This window comes from Lampris incognitus, chromosome 2 (assembly GCF_029633865.1).
Source record: "Lampris incognitus isolate fLamInc1 chromosome 2, fLamInc1.hap2, whole genome shotgun sequence".
Lineage (NCBI taxonomy): Eukaryota > Metazoa > Chordata > Actinopteri > Lampriformes > Lampridae > Lampris > Lampris incognitus.
The window spans coordinates 95,914,221-95,931,334 of NC_079212.1; the positions used below are offsets into that span (position 1 = coordinate 95,914,221).

Consider the following 17,114-nt stretch of genomic DNA (forward strand, 5'->3'; position numbering starts at 1 on the left):
ATCTGCCAATGGCTTTCCATAAGGGGCTGTTATGTCATGACCGTTTCCGTTTATGTGCCATTCTAGTTTTTACTCATGTGATTCCCTGCCCAGTACTTTGTGCTCCGTTTTTAAAGTGCTGTACAATTAAATTCATAACTTTTTACCAGTAATGAAAACATCCATTGTGTAACACATGGAAGACAGAATTACGTGTACACTCATATTACCAGTCCTGCTCGCATGTGAATGGAACACTTGTGCATACTTGTTATAAAATATGTGGACGTGTCTGGTTGAGAACAATCAAGATTAGGTTTCATTAAAAATGTGTTAAGTGAATACGATGAGAAGAGGTAGCATGTCTCATTTTCAACACAGAGAAGGGAAATTACATGGAATTTTCCTCTTTCCTGAAAAATCACTTTTAGGTAATATCATCAGGGGTTCCTAAATGGTACTGGTTTGAAGCAAATATGCCTCACTCAAAATGACTTGATGTGAAACGTGTCATATCAGTTATAAAGGTTATCTTAATGATAAAATGGGCAATATTTTTAACCTTTAACTCCTCAATAATAAAAAAAATGCAATTTCAAAAGACTTGAAATATTTTATTATAAAAGCCTCTCAATTAAAAAACAATGTAAAAAGTAAAATAATTTGATTCACTTAATTAGCTACATTTGACCTAAGAATTTTGATATCGTCGACGGGTCGATCTTGATTGTTAGTTTCCACCAGTCCAATGCGGTTCAGGACTCCCATCCCTTGACACACTCTTCCAAAAATAGTGTGCTTCCCGTCCAACCACTGAGTGGGTCCAAGAGTAAGGAAAAACTGGCTCCCATTAGTGTCTGGTCCTGCATTGGCCATCGCCAGAATACCTGCACCTTCATAAACACACACACACACACACACACACACACAAATGTGAGACCATTTCAAAAAAATTCCAACTTCTCTGTCATAAATCACAGAAAGTTGAATCAGTTCATCTGGACACAGCGTTTGAGAGAAATATTTCATCACTCATCTAAGGGACTTCTTCAGTCTCAAGTGACTGCAGGTATCCAGCTGAGACTAAAGAGGTCACTTGGATGAGTGATGAAACATTCCTCTCAAACATGTCCAGATGAACTAATTTAACTTTGTGATTTTCTTACCTGGGTTATTCAGCATGCTTAACAACTCCCTGTTATAAATATATCACCATAAACTCAGTGTCTCATGTGCAGATAAAAGCAGAAGTTAGTGAGCAAACATTAGCAGATCGTCTTCCCATATGGTTGGTTCTAATCAAAAATATATTTCTAGAGGAAAGATGTTGGCTATATATGGATACTAGTTCTTCAAATGTTGCCCATAGAAGTTGGCAGAATTGCAATTCAGTTTTTTTTAAACACTTAAATAAACCAAAGGATTTGGAGATACACTCTCAAGGAACTCAACTATATCTATGTTGGCAACTTTCTGATAGACTGTTGGTATGTTTGATTAATCTTAAGTGAAGTTTAGTTGATATTTAAACCACCCACAACTGAAATCCCACCTGCAAATCAAAAAAAATTCTGGGTGTAGGCCCATTTATTAATTAATGTAGTCATAAAAAAAAGCCAAGATTGGAGAATCGTAGCATCGTTAATCTTATCTCATTGATTCTTGGGTCTTTCAAATAGGGCCACGTGTATTCACTGATGACATATGAAGAATAGCAAGTCAATAATGCTGGTAAGTATCCTTGAATATGGGAGCCAAAAAGAACCACCGCCAAGTCCCGACATGACATTTGTGACAAATATGAATCTTTGTGAAATTCATAATAAACAAAAAGAGCTTTAAAAAAAAAAAGAAGACCAGCTCAATAAGTCTTAATGCATGCTCAATAATCCAGAATATCATAAATTTGAATCAGTTCATCTTGACACAACATATATTGGGAAAAATGTTTCCTCACTCATCTAAGTGAAGTCTTCAGTCTCAACTGACTGCAGGTATTCCCATCCTTATAAACAATACAGTTGCATAACGATCCCAAATAACGATCGGTTTTTTATGAAAATTGCTGTGAGCATTAACTAGAGTTACAATGGCCATGTGTACTATTCACAGAAGATTGGGGAATAGTTGCAATCACAGCACTGTAAGATGCCGACAGAAGTATTCTTAGCCCCCACCCGTTCAAGGATGGTCGTTCCCTCTTCACACAGATGGCCTCTTTGACTTCCCGTTCAAACCAGCATTCCCCCCTTCAAGGATGTGCACATCCTCATCCTTGAAAGAGTGGCCACTGGCCTGTAGATGGGCGTAGACTGTGGAGTCCTGGCCTGACGCATTAGCTCTTCTGTGTTGTGCCATCCTCTTTGTTTTGTATTGTTTATAAGGGAGGGGATACCTGAGTCAGTTGAGACCAAAGAAGCGATGAAATGTTTCTCCCAATAAACGTTGTGTCCAGATGAAGCGATTCAACTTTCTGATATAGACCAGCTCAATACTTTCTCCCAAAAATTGTGGCTTTCACTGGGTTTACCTGTGAATTTTAACTCCAGATGCAGTTCATCTTTAAACTGTTTACCATATACGGAGGCTCCACCTCGCCCTAAAGGAACACAAACATCACCAAAAACCAAAGATAAGTTGTCACAGATCCTGAACCTTCATCATATTGCTAAACAAGAGTGACTATTAAGCTCAATTTAAAAACACAACACGTGTTTTTACAGTTAAAAGTCAGTGTTCCTTCTATGTTGCCCTTTTCAATTCCGTCATAATTGTAAAAATATATCACATGTGCATGTAACGTAGGAAAAGGAAAGAAAAATAGCATACAGTATTCTAACCTCACTGGAGGCTGCAAGACTACATTACATGTGAGATTAATGAATCTATATTGACAATGTGAAAAATGTCAGGCTGTTAAAACTTGTAAGTTGAGCTGGAACCAGCTGTCTATTTCTGTAGTTAGATAACGCTTCAAATCAGAAAAAAATAGTTACAGAGTGCAAATAACTACTTTCCGCCTAACTCTATGTAATAACTATTTTTGCACTATTTTCCTGTATATTGCAAGAATCAGAATCGGAATACTTTATTCATCCCCGAGGGGAAATTGGGTATTAACATGAAGTCTGAGGTGTATGCGCCTCGTGCTCTGGAGCTACATTGCAAAGCATTCTCACCTACCATAACACCAAGTCTGAGGTGTATGTGCCTCATGTGTTCAGTGGCACCCCCAGAAATGTTTCATAGGGGTGGCAAAATGGGGCCACTGAAAATCTTGGGGTGGCACACCAAAACCAAAAGCCATGACTGAATTTCGGGAATTCTATGATGCTGTTGTAGTATACTGTATAGGCTAGTTGAAAACTGTCAATATGAGAGTTAAGAAAAATATACATTATTGATTTAAATGAACAGCACCTAATGTAAAATATCAGATAGAAGCATATTATGCATAATCAGAAGCATATTCTGCATATGCGACTCGTGGCTGGGGGGCCAGCGGGGGGGGGGGGCAGGGATAGTATCAGGGTGGCCGTGGCCACCCCTGGCCACCCCTGGGGGACGCCACTGCATGTGTTCTGGAGCTATACTGCAAAACATTCTCACCTACCACTATAATGACTGGCGGGGACTTACTGACTGTCTGTCCCAAACACCTACTACCTCCCCATCATATTTATCTCCAGTATCTTTATGAAGACAAGCAACCAACCATAAGCTGGGGATAGTTTACCACGGGGTATTTTACCAGCCGAGGAATACTGAACCCACCTGTTCCCGTGGGATCTCCACCTTGCACCATGAAGTCTTTGATGATTCTGTGGAACTTGGTGTTATTGTAGTACCCTCTTCTGGCCAGCTCGGCGAAATTCTTGCAGGTCTGGGGGGCATGCTTCCAGTAAAGCTCCAGTACAACGGTCCCCATACTGCAGAGAATGGTCAGCCAGCCGTTAGCCTCAAATATTCAGTTGTCAAGCAAATTCAAGATTTCTTGAGTAACGTTGCCGATATGACAATGAAAACCTCGAGAAGTCTGACCTCGTACAGCTTGGCGCCCGACGAACAAGCGCGCAAGCGGTACCGACTAAGCCAGCTGACGGGTTAACTTTGCACAAAAGCAAACGTAGTTAAAGTGACAAAAGTGTGTCTGGAATAAAAGGATTACGTGTATCCCCCCCGTAGACATAATTCATTCTCACCGGGCTGACAGGCTGTGCTCATTTCAAACCAATGGAATAAATTTCGCTTCTCGCATACTAGCTACTTTAGCATGCGGTAGCTAACTCCGCTAGCTTCAGTTCATTCATTCTGCCGCTAATGATAGATACGGCTACCGAGCAAGCTAGCATTAGCTGGAGATGGGAAAACTTACGTCGTCTCCAGCGCCACTGTGGGTGGCTGCCATGTGTCTGGAGGTAGCCCCGACATCAAACCTCGATAAATTCCGGTAGTCTTGAAGAGTGGATTGGTAAAAAAAAAAAGTGGCAACACGCTTTGGCAGCTTAGCACATCCAGGTGTTAGCAGGTCTGCTACGACGGGGAAGCCTCTTCTTAGTGTCCTGTCCGGAGCACAGCAGCTTTTAGTGCCATCTACCGGATAAATAAACTACCACCAAATGAAATGAAACCCACGGAAAATTTACGTCGCCTAACAATTGTACGTTTCGTTTAATAATTTGTATAACATTGTTTTTGTATTTTGTATAACTTCATGAGACCAACTATTAACCACAATTTCATGAACCTGTCTTATTATGCAGCTTGTATTATCTCAGTTTTATGTAAAAAAGAGAACAGATGAAGCAATCATTGAATCTAGTAACATAGAAGAGACACATGTAGGAACCCAAAATATATGATCTCCCTGTACACAGTGTGTCAACAAAGAAAGAATTTCCAAAAGGAGTGGGGAAATCTTGCGTCTCCGGTTCCTTCACAACCAGCTTTTTCTTTGTCCCCAGCTCAGATACACTCAGTTTTTCAATTATTAAAAAAAACAAACGAAAATGTCAAATGACTAGTGAACCATTCAAATAGTTCAGTGGAAAATTGTGAGCGGCAGCTGGCTGCTTGGTACATTTTATTTGAAATTATTTAATTCTGTACATCACTGTTGGGTTTCTGGTGAGTCCACATAAATCCCGAAAAATGTTTAGCATATCATGAAATAATTGACAACATAGAAATGGCATTTTGAGAGAGAGAAAAAAGTGAGGATTATGAGAGGGATTTCAAGGATGAGATATGAAGGGGGTGAAGGGGTGAGGGACTTCTGCAAAATCTTCTGCACTCCTCTTGAACAGAAGAGACAGAGACAGAGACAGACAGACAGAACTCCAACTGAAGTCTTTGTTTTTTCTTTCTCACCCATATCTAAGGTGTCAGCTACATACTATCCCATACAGGTGTAATAAATTGAATAAATCAGGAGGAAAATAGTTTGTAGTTCTCGGTTAGGACGTCGGACAGAGCCCCTTGTTGTCGTGAATTTACATGCTCTGGTACGACAGGTGGCGGTACCCATCTTCTATGTTTGGTTTGTGATCAGCCAGTGGAGTGATAAACAGGAGGAGGAAGAAGAAAAAAGCGAAAGAAGAAGTGGGCAATTGGTTTATTTTATGCCTTCTTTGTATGGTTTGTGTACATGTTTTACATCTGTTGTCGTGTCTGCTCATTGTTTTGATTATAGAGGATGAAAGTTTAAAAAAAAGTGGAAGCAGAAGCACGAAACCAATACGCGGCGAGTTCGTTTCCGGTGACAGACTGTTTCGCCTCGAGACGCCCTGAACTAATTTCATTGGTTGCCCCAACTGCTTCTGCTTCTGCTTCTGCTTCTTCTTCTTATTCTTCTTCTTCTTCTCCTCCTTTTTTTCTTCTCTTTTGGATTATCTATCGTACCCTTACAGCTAGGTCTATCTATCGGTTTATCTGCTCAATGAAAACGTTTTGGCTAAAAAAATGTAACTGTGAGTCTTTTTTGCATTTGTGACAAAATATATAAACATTATCTCTGATAGCTGATTAAACATCTTTTAGGGGGGGGGAAAAACTTCTTCTTCTTCTTCGATTTCTTAGGTGTTGTCGCCACCTTCTGGAACTAGCGCTTTACTGATCGCCACAACCGCTTTCGTGAGGATAAATAAAATTCTCTTCTACCAGTTAGCTACTTGTTGATGTTGACATTTTGACTGAACATGACTTCGTGCCTGCACTGCCAGCAGTCAGGAAAGGGAGAGGGAGGAGGAGGGACAGGAGAACGTCCACTTTTGGAAGTTAGGACTTAAGTTTGTTTGACAGATATTAGATGAAACGGTGCCAGCTAGCTAACGCGATGCTAGCTAACTGAGGTTACACTATCATTCAAAAGTTTGGAATCTTCTGCCACAAAAGCTTAATTGCGTACAATCAAATAGCTGAGGGGGCTATATTTTTTGAATGATTTTTCATGCTTTTATGTTGTTGGACAGATTGATTAGATGAAATTGCCATAGTTAACTAACTGGATGTTAGCTAACTAAGGTTACACTATCATTCAAAAGATTGGAATCGCCTGCCACAAACGCTTGATTGCGTACAGTCAAATGGCTGAGAGGACTACTGTATATTTTTGAACTGTTTTTCGTGCTTTTTAGGTTGTAGGAAGTCCTCGTCAAATGGATGTCATTTTGTGTGAAGGGTTTGCAAAAATAAATTTGTACACGGAGAACAAAACGCTGCACAATAGTTCAACCAGACTAACAGCTGAAAGGGCAGGAAGAGCCAAAGTTGCCTCTGGGCAATAGTTAAATAAGAATATAAGAAATCAGTAGTCATTGGTAAAATAAATAATATTTACCGTTAGAGCCCAATTGCACTTTTCTGGACTGGGAAACGTTCAAGGGTCTTTTGGGGGGGGGGGGGTTACGACAGTATTCTCCCGTCATGCAACATCAACTAAAAGGAAGTTTTATTCACAGAGTTATTCTTTTGGGGGTGAACACTATTTAAACTGTAAATAATACATTTGTTGCATGAGTTATACTGTTTTTATATATGTTAAAATGGCCGTTATTGAAGGAAAGGAGAAAACCATCAATATAACAGCTGAATCCAAACTTTTAAATGGTAGTGTCTGTCCTAACCTTAGCTACAATCTAACTATAAGGTTACGCTAGGTATAGACATTTATGAAAATGCTGTTTTCTTTCAGAAACTATTACCTGAGGGATATGTCCATTTGGTGTGCTCCTATGTGGAGACGGCACAGGCTCAGTTTAGGGCACATATTAAACTGAGAATTACCTCAGAAGATGAGGTTCATAAATGGCTGGAAGATTTCCAAACCTCATCTGGGCTGACTTGGAGAAAGTCTAAAACATATCCAAACACTGGACGTTACAATGCTTACAGGGTAAGTTTCCCAGATAACCTACACAACCAAGAAGGCTGAATGCATTCAATTTGTTACAAGTCGATATAGCTTCAAGCCAGTGTTTTGTTGTAGCCAGATTTAATTCACATTTTCTTGATGAATCCAGCCTACTTGAAACAGTGTCGTGACCACAAAAAGGCCTAAGGGATACAGCCTACTTATTTTACTGTATTCTATTTAAAAAAGTTAAAGTATAAACATGACCTGATAATGACCTAAACTGATAAGCTGATAATTAATAAAAGGTTAACAAAAAACCATGGAAATAGCAGTGCGGACCAGCAGTATAATAAGTTATGATTTAGGCAATAATAACACACAATAAGTGCATATTGTAGCCTTCTTGATTATGGAGATCCACTGTGTACAATATCCCTAGAAAACCTGCAGTGTGCAGCCAGTTTGTTTAAACGTTCATTAATTGCAACTTTATTTTTGTGTCTTAGGTGGACTTAAGGTGTCAGCACAACACCTTTCCCAAAACAGTTGGGAAAAAGACCAAAAATACATCATGTGCTGCCACCATGTACTTGGTCCTGAAAAGGCACACATACAGCCAAAACAGGAAGTCAAGGTAATTAAGATAAGATAGTACTTTATTCATCCCCTGGGGTAGATTATTTTATCACAGTAGCTATATAAATACAAAAAACACCTACATATAAAAATACAAACACCATGATATTTTGATATTGTTCAGGATCCTAATATATAAAAATGTAATTAAGAAGTTGGTGACAGGCATGGGTGCATGTCCATGAATACTGGGATGGCATCCAGCGCTTTACCTGTGCACCTGTCCATAGGATTAGTGGTTGTGTCAGGAAGGGCATCCAATGTAAATTTTTGCCAAATCATTATACGGATTGACAAGACCATATTGGATCAGTTGAGGCTCCATACAGGATCGGTCGAGACCCGGATTAACAACAGCCACCATTGGTGCTGTGCCCTTGCAGGGTACCGATGAAAACTATAAAATCCGCTGAGAAACAGGGAACAAGCCAAAAGAAGAAGCAGAAGTTTCTAAGAAGGCATTATCTAGAAATGCATTACTGTCTAATTGACCTTGGTAAAAAAAAAAAAAGATTGATATACCGACAAAGAATTAGTCCGTCAATAAAGATGCTATTCTTCACAAGTGTAATGTACATAAGGTGTAATAGTCTGGTCAGTTAAGGGCAAATATGGGGTCAAGGCTGCAAAAAGTCATTCACATTTGAGCCAATGTTTTTCTGTTAATTTAGGGTCCAATAAAGAAAAAAATGCAAGGAGCCCAAAATTTTAGGTGGGGGAAGTCTCTGAAATGGACACGCCCACTTTTTAGGCCTGGAAATCAGTATCTCGGCTCCTGAATGTCGCAGAGAGCTGATCATGGGCTCAAAAGAAGCAGAAGCACCACATTTATATAAGCATTATGAACAAACATATACCCCAAAACCTTTACTTTTTCAGGTATTTACAAAAAACTAATTTTCACTGGTCACATACATGGCCACGCCCACTTTTTAGCCCTGGGACTATATCTCAGGCTCAGCTCTCGGGGGTTGCCCCGAGTTGATATTGGGCTCAAAAGATGTGGAAATAACTATTTATATTAGTGCTCTGAACAAATATACTGTATGCCCTAAAACCTTCACGTTTTGAGCTATTCATGAACATGTTCTTTTTTCCATTGAATTGATCAGCAGCATGCAATCAACTTTAGCCAAATCTGTGCAAGAAGGCTATACAGTTTGTTTGAGTAAAAGTGTTACATCTACTCATGGAGTGCTAGTATTCAAGTTGACTCTTTGTTATAAGAGGAGGAACCCAGTAACCACCAAAGAAACAAAGCAAACCATGTGAGGTCCAAAAAAATCTTTATTTTAACCTCACACATCCCATCAGACTGGATTCAAACACTTGCTGAGGCACTTGCAATAAATGAGACATTTCATCCCTCTGCCAGCACAAGAACATGAGGTACACTTATTAGATCTGCAACTACACACCCCTGTTACTTGAGACAATGTATCTCTTGTGGAAACTGTGCTCCACTTGACGAAGAGTTCCTCTCCTTCGGTAGTCCAACCCCATTCAATGACAGGGGGACAAGGGAGTTGTAGCAGGCTGTTTCCCCACAGCCATCCTGCCTGGAATGTAGCTCTCAACAGATGCTGTAGAAGCGCATCCTGACTTGGGGGTAGGTCTCTCAGCTCATCATTAACTGAGTGCTTGAACAGCTGGAATCTGAGCTCATCTATACTGACACAGTTGTACAGTCCAGTCTTGTTGTACCAGCTCATTACCCAGGGCTCAATAACTTCCATGCTTTCCTTAACTGTCTCGATACTAGGGCAGCAACTTAGTCCTCTCAAAGCAGCAGTGAGTTCTGTGGACTTACTGTGGTTTATCCAGGCTTTGTATTGAGCAGTCTTTGAGTGGCCAAAGAAGGCGCTCACAGAATCACAGCCACTAAAAGAATGGAACACAGGCATGGCATCGGCCACATCTCCACCAAGCTTCTTGTGTGCTTCTGTGATTGAGTAGAATTGGCGTTTGCCAGGAACTGCAAAGTCAACTATAAGTTGCAAGTCATTACATACTGATAGGAACTGTGTAGTGAACCCTAGTAGGATGACTACCACATCGGAGTCGACTGTTCTAACTGTAACTGACTTGATCCCCTTGTTTAGCATGTGCATCACATGGCAAACGATGCGGTTGTCAGCCTCCTCAAGCATATCTATGCTGTCATAAAGCTGGATCTCGAAGCTTTCGCCGAAGTTTGCAAGCACCTTTCTGCCGTAGGTGATGCTGAACTCCTTGTCCCAGTTCCACGCTTGTGCCTTAGCAATCCTGGCGAACATTAGATTCAGGGCTACTTTGTTGTCTACATTAGACAGAAAAGCTTCAAAGAATTGCTTAGATTCTGGCATGGTGTCATTCTCACTGAAAGCCATCTGTGAACTACCTGCTGATCCCCGGTTCTTCCTAGTCGCAGTCTTGATACTCATATTCTGGTAGAGGTCAGCCACAATGTCAATACGATTGGCTTTCTTCTCATGACCGATCCTGGCAATGCTGTTCAACACTTTGATTACAAAGTCTTGGAATGTCATGCCTTTGGTGAGAGACTTTGCCATGATTCGTACTTGCACAGACAAATCTATCACAAGTCCTTCTGAGGATGTAGATTGAACTTGTACACCGATGTCCTTAAGAATTTGAGACTTTTGGCTATGATAAATATCTCCATCCTTTGTTGACAAGGCGTCGGGTAAACCTGAAATTGAAATGAATAGTTAAGCTAAGTGTAACTCTTGGGCTTACTGTCAAATCAATTAACTTGAATGTGAAATTGAATCAATGAATATCACTGTATTAAAAATCTGGTAAGACTTAAGTAACATCTAAAATATTTGAATAACTGACTTTATATCAATTAGTTTCACCTGTGAATTCACCACCAAATAACTTCCTTGTCTCTTCTTCTCTTGATCTGCAGGCCTCCTTCAGCTTTGCAAAGGTTCCTTTGGGTGGCTTGATTGCAGGGCTAGCGAGTTGGACTTTTGCACATGAACTTGGGAGTTTCAGGGCATTTCGTGAGATGGTTGCATTGACATCCTTCTTACTTAATACAATTCGCTCCTGCACAAACTGGTCATGCTGAGTTTTGCCGACTGTAAAGACAAAACTGGAGTCTTTACTTATGACATCTGGGAAGGGAATGGATGAGTTCAACCTCATGAACTGAGCTTCATCGAACGGGTTGGTAAGGATACCCTGGTACACCTTGAGTGTGTGGCTTGAAAATGTTTCCTTGAAGGAATCCAGCATTTCTTTGTGCCCGTGTGATGGATCTTGACCTTCGACCTCATCTAGGTAGCGCTGGATTTCGGGTAGCGCAAGTTCGAGTTTCCTGAAGAACTCTTGATCTTCCCGATTGATGATATCGACATATCCAGTGTCAGACTTGATGACCTTTATGTTATGTTCCTGCTTTTGATCACATGCAATCTTTGAGAATGGGTTGTCTCTGGTGTTTACTGTGAAAGAGCCTGAAAGAAATTCCTTGAACAAGTATGGGTGTCTCCATTTGAGCTCTTTGAGATCCTGAAGAAACACTGATGCCCATCTGGCATAGTGTGTATGATCAAGTGCAAAGAAAAGAGGAATGAGCTGCTCAAGTGCACTGATCATCATGATGAAGTTTGCCTCTCGAAAGGATCTTATGAAGATAAGAACCTTCTTGATTGTGTCAACAACATTGTTCCAGTAGTGAAACATGGGGCTGTTTTCATTGGCCACCCAGTTACTCCAAGTCAAACTGTTGTCCTCTAGACGTTTTGCCTGAAATGCTTCATCTCTCTTCTTGGCCAGCACCACAGCCAGGAGTTGAATACAGTATCTAGCCTTCTTTATGGAATTCACATCGCAGACAGCAGTTGTCAGACCTGTGATATTCAGATTAGCTGAGGTTAAGATGGTATCAAGGCCAGTTCCTTTTATCAACTGCCCAACACAGACAAGAGAAACCTTCTCAAGGTGCAGCCCACCCATGAACGCGAAGTATGAATGAGAAAACTCTTCCCCCATGGCCCACTGTATCATCTTCTTGATGGCATAAAGGGGCTGATCGGATCCACCCACTGCAACCTGGCCTGGGTTAAGATATCTTGTGTATGATACTGCTATTCTCATGACATGGAGCTGAAGACAACTAAGATATTTTCTAAACTCATGATTCGTGTGTGTATTGTGCTTCATGCTTTATAACATAGGCAGCGAATGAGATTCATGTCAAATATAGCTTTTTACAACCTTCAGGAGCTGATACGTGAAACGTGACTAGTAAAAATTAGTTTTCTTAAAATATCTGAAAAAGTAAAGGTTTTGGGGTATATGTTTGTTCATAATGCTTATATAAATGTGGTGCTTCTGCTTCTTTTGAGCCCATGATCAGCTCTCTGCGACATTCAGGAGCCGAGATACTGATTTCCAGGCCTAAAAAGTGGGCGTGGCCATTTCAGAGACTTCCCCCACCTAAAATTTTGGGCTCCTTGCATTTTTTTCTTTATTGGACTCTAAATTAACAGAAAAACATAGGCTCAAATGTGAATGACTTTTTGCAGCCATTTTGCCTTAACTGACTAGACTATAATCTATTTTCCATAGCAGTCCCCAGTTTAAACAGCATCTTGACCACCACACTGGCAGAATCCAAATTGACCCATACAACCCTGCCTTCCTCACCAGTTACTCCATTCAGCTGACATCAGCTGCTTTTATGCTGGTGTCTGAGCACAATGTTGCATAAATTATGACACTTGCCACAGTTGACTGGTAGAAAATACTGCGCATTGAATGGTTTCTAATACTTGGAAAAAGTTTGTGAACTGTTGTGATTACTAATGAATTATTCTCATTTCTCGTTTAGGTCTGGGGATCCACATATTAAGGATGGGTACCTATTGAATGTCAATCTCAGACATGAGCACAACCACCGGCTGTCGTGTGCTGACGCTGTACGGAAACGTGATGTCTCAGGCGAGACCATTGCCAAACTGAAGATGCTCTTTGAGAGTGGCCACTCCCCCTCCTCAGCACTGGATATGATCAAGTATGATCTGCAGGAGCAGGAAGGGGAAAATTACATCCACGCTGCTGCAGACCGCTCCATTTGTCCTGATGTTCATTTTTGTTACAGGTTAGGAACATGTTGAAATACAGTACTTTCAGTTTTGGAAAAGTACAATGTAAACATAGATCTATATAACATTCACTTGTACAGTTGGTCATTGGATGTACATAACATTATTACTATTACTGTTGTTATTACCACAGGTGAATTGTATGGGGTACTCTATGATATCTTAAGTATGTCTGATCCTGGTTTATGTCTTCCTTTCTTTCTTTCTCTCTTTTTTTCAGGCTTTACTACAAGCTTTTCCAGAGAGCTTATGGTTCACCGTCAGGGGAGGAGATGCTGGTAGATCTCAATGGCAGACTTTACCAGTACAACATGGTGCAAGGGGCTACAAGTGCAAAAATGGAAAAAACCGAAGACGGTCACGTGATCATTGCCATTTGTACCCCAGTCATGAAAAGAGTACACACAATGTTGAGAGAGAGTGGAGAAATCGTCTTTGTGGATTCATCGGGAAATTGTGACCGCCAGAACCACCGGATATTTCTCTTTCTCAGCCACTCCACTGTTGGAGGATTGCCATTGGGGGTGCTCATAACGACATCAGAGAGCAGCTCCACCATTACATCTGGGCTTCAGCTCCTGCAAACCCTTTTCCCTAGCGGTAGCTTTTTTGGACGAAAGCAGCCTCAAGTCATCATGACAGATGACTGCAGAGCTCTGCGGCAGTCCCTCCAGGCAGTTTTTCCTGAAGCCAGGCTGCTCCTGTGCGTGTTCCTCCAACTGCAGGCCATGTGGAGATGGTTGTGGAGTGCCCACAATGGTGTGGCTAAGCAAGACCGACTACAGCTCTTAAATTCATTCAAGAGCCTTGTCTACGCTGACTCAACCCCATTACTGACAGAGCAGTACAACCGATGTCTTGCTGACCCTGTTGCCATGAAATATCCTAGATTTCTCCACCACTTGGCAGAGGTGTGTTATCTTTCTTAAGCCTTCATATGACACCTGATCACTATACTTGCAACATACTGTAATCACCCTTCTCCATGCTGTAACTATCTTCAACCTTACTGAACGTTCCAAACTGACTACAGGTGTATGGGAGACATGAAGAGTGGGCCATCTGTCTTTGCAATGATCTTCCAAAGAGAGGGCATGACACCAACAGTATTGTGGAGAGTGTTGTCAAAGTGGTGAAGGAGAAGGTCCTCCACAGGATCAAGGCATACAATGCTACTCAGTTGGTAGATTTTGTTACCACCAGGATGGACGCCTACTACATTCGTTGTCTCACCAACATAGCAAATAACAGAATGGCTGAGCTTCCCAGAACAAAGCCTTTCTTTTATGGAAATGATGTGGATTGTGAAAAGATTGCACAGGTATGGAGTATATTTTATATTTGTGTTTTGTATTATTGTCATATGTGAAGTAAAATTGAAAATGGCAACTACATTGTTTGCATTATTTTTACAGGTAGACCAAAACCACTATGTGGTTCGAAGCGCAACATCTGAGTTGCAGTATGATGTCAACATGGTGATTGGATGCTGCACATGTGCAGTTGGAGTCACTGGTGCACCATGCAAACATCAAAGTGCAGTTTTGAAAAAGTTTGGTCATCATGAGAGCTTCCTACATGTCACCACACCTCAGATGAGAAAGCTCTACAATGAGATTGCAACCGGTGAGTTATCTTGCTTCTTCATCAAATTTAAAATCGTTAGTCACAGATTGGATGCAGTTTGTTGCAGCCATTTGGTAATTGATATATGATATTCAGGAATGGTCATTCAAGATGACTGATCTGATTCCAGAAATTGAAACTTGACCATGCCTCTGCAAACACACATGTTTGCTGAGGCATGGTCTGTGTTCTATTCTATCCACTGGTCTGTATGGGATGGTCTGTATTCTATTCTATTTACTAGGTTTGGGCAGTGCTCAGGAGGAGAGCATGGATGGGGATCCTTCAACCGCCAAATCTGGCACCTTGGGTCAGTGACATTGCATTAGACGTGGGACTCAAACAAGGTTGAATCAGTTCATCTGGATACAGTCAGCCTGAAGATGTCACTTAGTTGAATGATGAAACGGATCTGTCAATAAACGTTTCCAGATCAGCTGATTCAACCTTCTTCGATTTTCTTACCTGGATTATTGAGCAAGCATCAAGGCATTAGAAGTGGGAATTACTTTGAATAATATCCTTAATGTAATAAAGCAGCATGACTATTATTTTATGGGACTGTTGAGGACAGAGGATATACTGAAGTTTTCTACAAATAGATTTTAAAAATCTCTCTCTCTATCTCTCTCACTCTCCTCTCTCTCTCTCTCTCTCTCTCTCTCTCTCTCTCTCTCTCTCTCTCTCTCTCTCTCTCTCTCTCTCTGTCTCTCTCTGTCTCTCTCTCTCGCTCTCTCTGCTTCTAGGTATTGAAGGCATTTTGCCAGAGGCAAGTGACTGCACCATTGTGAATGCCAGTCCACAAGGTAAAATCAGTTACAATCCTTTCACACCAGCAATGCGGGGTTTTTAAAACCAACTCGCCCCACTAAGGCCATTCATACTCACCGTTTATACTGACAGAGCTTGGGCACAAACATTATCTATTGATGTGGAAAGTGGAGCCGGTTTGCCTTTGGTCTGAAAAGGGGCTATAGCAAAAATGCTTTCTTGCATGTAGTACGTAAATCCCAGCATGGCAATTAATCAACGTCGTGCAACTTTGAAAAGTGAAAAATATGGTTAATACAAACTTGATGTGCCAGTATTTTCTATTGACTGTATTACATTCCTTTTTTAATGATTCCCAAAATAATTTTATTAAGTTTTATTGGTGTTTTGTGTTTTACTTAAAGGTACATCAGGAGAGCACCTTGAGGAGATGATCCAGCAGGTCTGCAGGAGTCTTACAGATAAACTAAAAGATGACCCCCAAGCCTTCACAGCACCGATTCGCACCTTTCTAGGAACCTACAATAAAATGAATGATAGCTCCCTCATGTCAGCTCTGCATTGTTTTGGTAAGGTGCCACAGGTGAAATTAAAAAATCTGCAGTCTTCAAAAATGATTGGCGTACAACCAACAGCTATTGCCAGAAGAAAGGTGGCACTAGGGGGAAGACGAACATTGATACCTGGACAACCTCCAAAATGCTCAAGGAAGGAGCATCCGTATTCAAAAAAACAACAGCGCAGGAGAAGTGCACCTCATTCCATGTTAAAATGTGTAGAGGAGAACACATCTCTCAGTGATAATCACTAGCGCAACTGCAGTGCACCTCACCTTCCCCATCCCCATCCTCACCCTTCCCATTCCTTCCCAGAACATGGACATTCAACTGCAGTGCACCTCACCCTTTCCATCCTTTCCAGAGGATGGACACTCAACTGCAGTACACCTCAATGCTCCACTCCACTGGAGCTATTTTTGCACATAGTTACATGCCTAAAGTTTTATGTCTATAGTTATAGAAGAGGATACCAGTCATTGAAAATATCAAGACAGTTATAAACTGGCTGTGAATGTTTATGAGGTACATTATACCACAAGTTCAGAAATGAATGGGAGGTTGAGGCAAAAATGCCCTTGAAAATTCAAAAAATATCCGTGAAATTAAAAATAACTCAATTTGGAGCACCCTTATTTGCGTTTCACCCTGTTCATATCACTATTTCTAAATATGCAATATAACTGTATTATTTAATAGTTCAATAAAATTGCTCTGGAAAAGGACCAAAATGAGCATAAAAGTCAGCTCATGGGGGCAAAAAATACCCCTAGCAAAGGAGTTACTGTTACTTGTAAACGTTAACATCTTTTTGATCATCAAGCCTTGTTGTTTTGAACGGAGGCTGTGCATCTTTCATTCGGTTTGAGTGTAAAAGGTGTGCAAATATTTAAACCAGAGCACTGATGCCAGCAGGAAGATGCGAGGTTTTGCCATTTTCCCTAAGGTTTCTTGCTTGTATGTTTTATTCTATCTGCTGTTTGATATTAAAGCTTTTTCAATGTGAAATGAATACATGAAATATGAAATAAAAATGTGTGATATAAAATATGAATTGTCTGCTTACGTTTC

General features: G+C 40.8%; 2 protein-coding genes across 2 annotated transcripts; one reads left to right on the plus strand and one right to left on the minus strand.

Moving 5' to 3' along the window:
• Positions 1-610: 610 nt before the first annotated feature.
• Positions 611-4,530, minus strand: ppil1 (peptidylprolyl isomerase (cyclophilin)-like 1). Its single transcript, XM_056274698.1, has 4 exons — positions 4,355-4,530; positions 3,754-3,908; positions 2,510-2,578; positions 611-872 (listed from the first exon to the last, which is right to left on the minus strand). The coding sequence occupies exons 1-4, from the start codon at positions 4,408-4,410 to the stop codon at positions 652-654; spliced, it is 501 nt and encodes a 166-aa protein (XP_056130673.1). The 5' UTR covers positions 4,411-4,530; the 3' UTR covers positions 611-651.
• A 1,623-nt stretch (positions 4,531-6,153) lies between these two features.
• On the plus strand, positions 6,154-17,070 carry LOC130130908 (uncharacterized). The gene is made up of 10 exons (XM_056300771.1): positions 6,154-6,254; positions 7,172-7,372; positions 7,840-7,967; positions 12,816-13,085; positions 13,310-14,000; positions 14,177-14,410; positions 14,505-14,715; positions 14,960-15,025; positions 15,462-15,521; positions 15,891-17,070. The coding sequence occupies exons 1-10, from the start codon at positions 6,177-6,179 to the stop codon at positions 16,295-16,297; spliced, it is 2,346 nt and encodes a 781-aa protein (XP_056156746.1). The 5' UTR covers positions 6,154-6,176; the 3' UTR covers positions 16,298-17,070.
• The last annotated feature ends 44 nt before the right edge of the window (positions 17,071-17,114 follow it).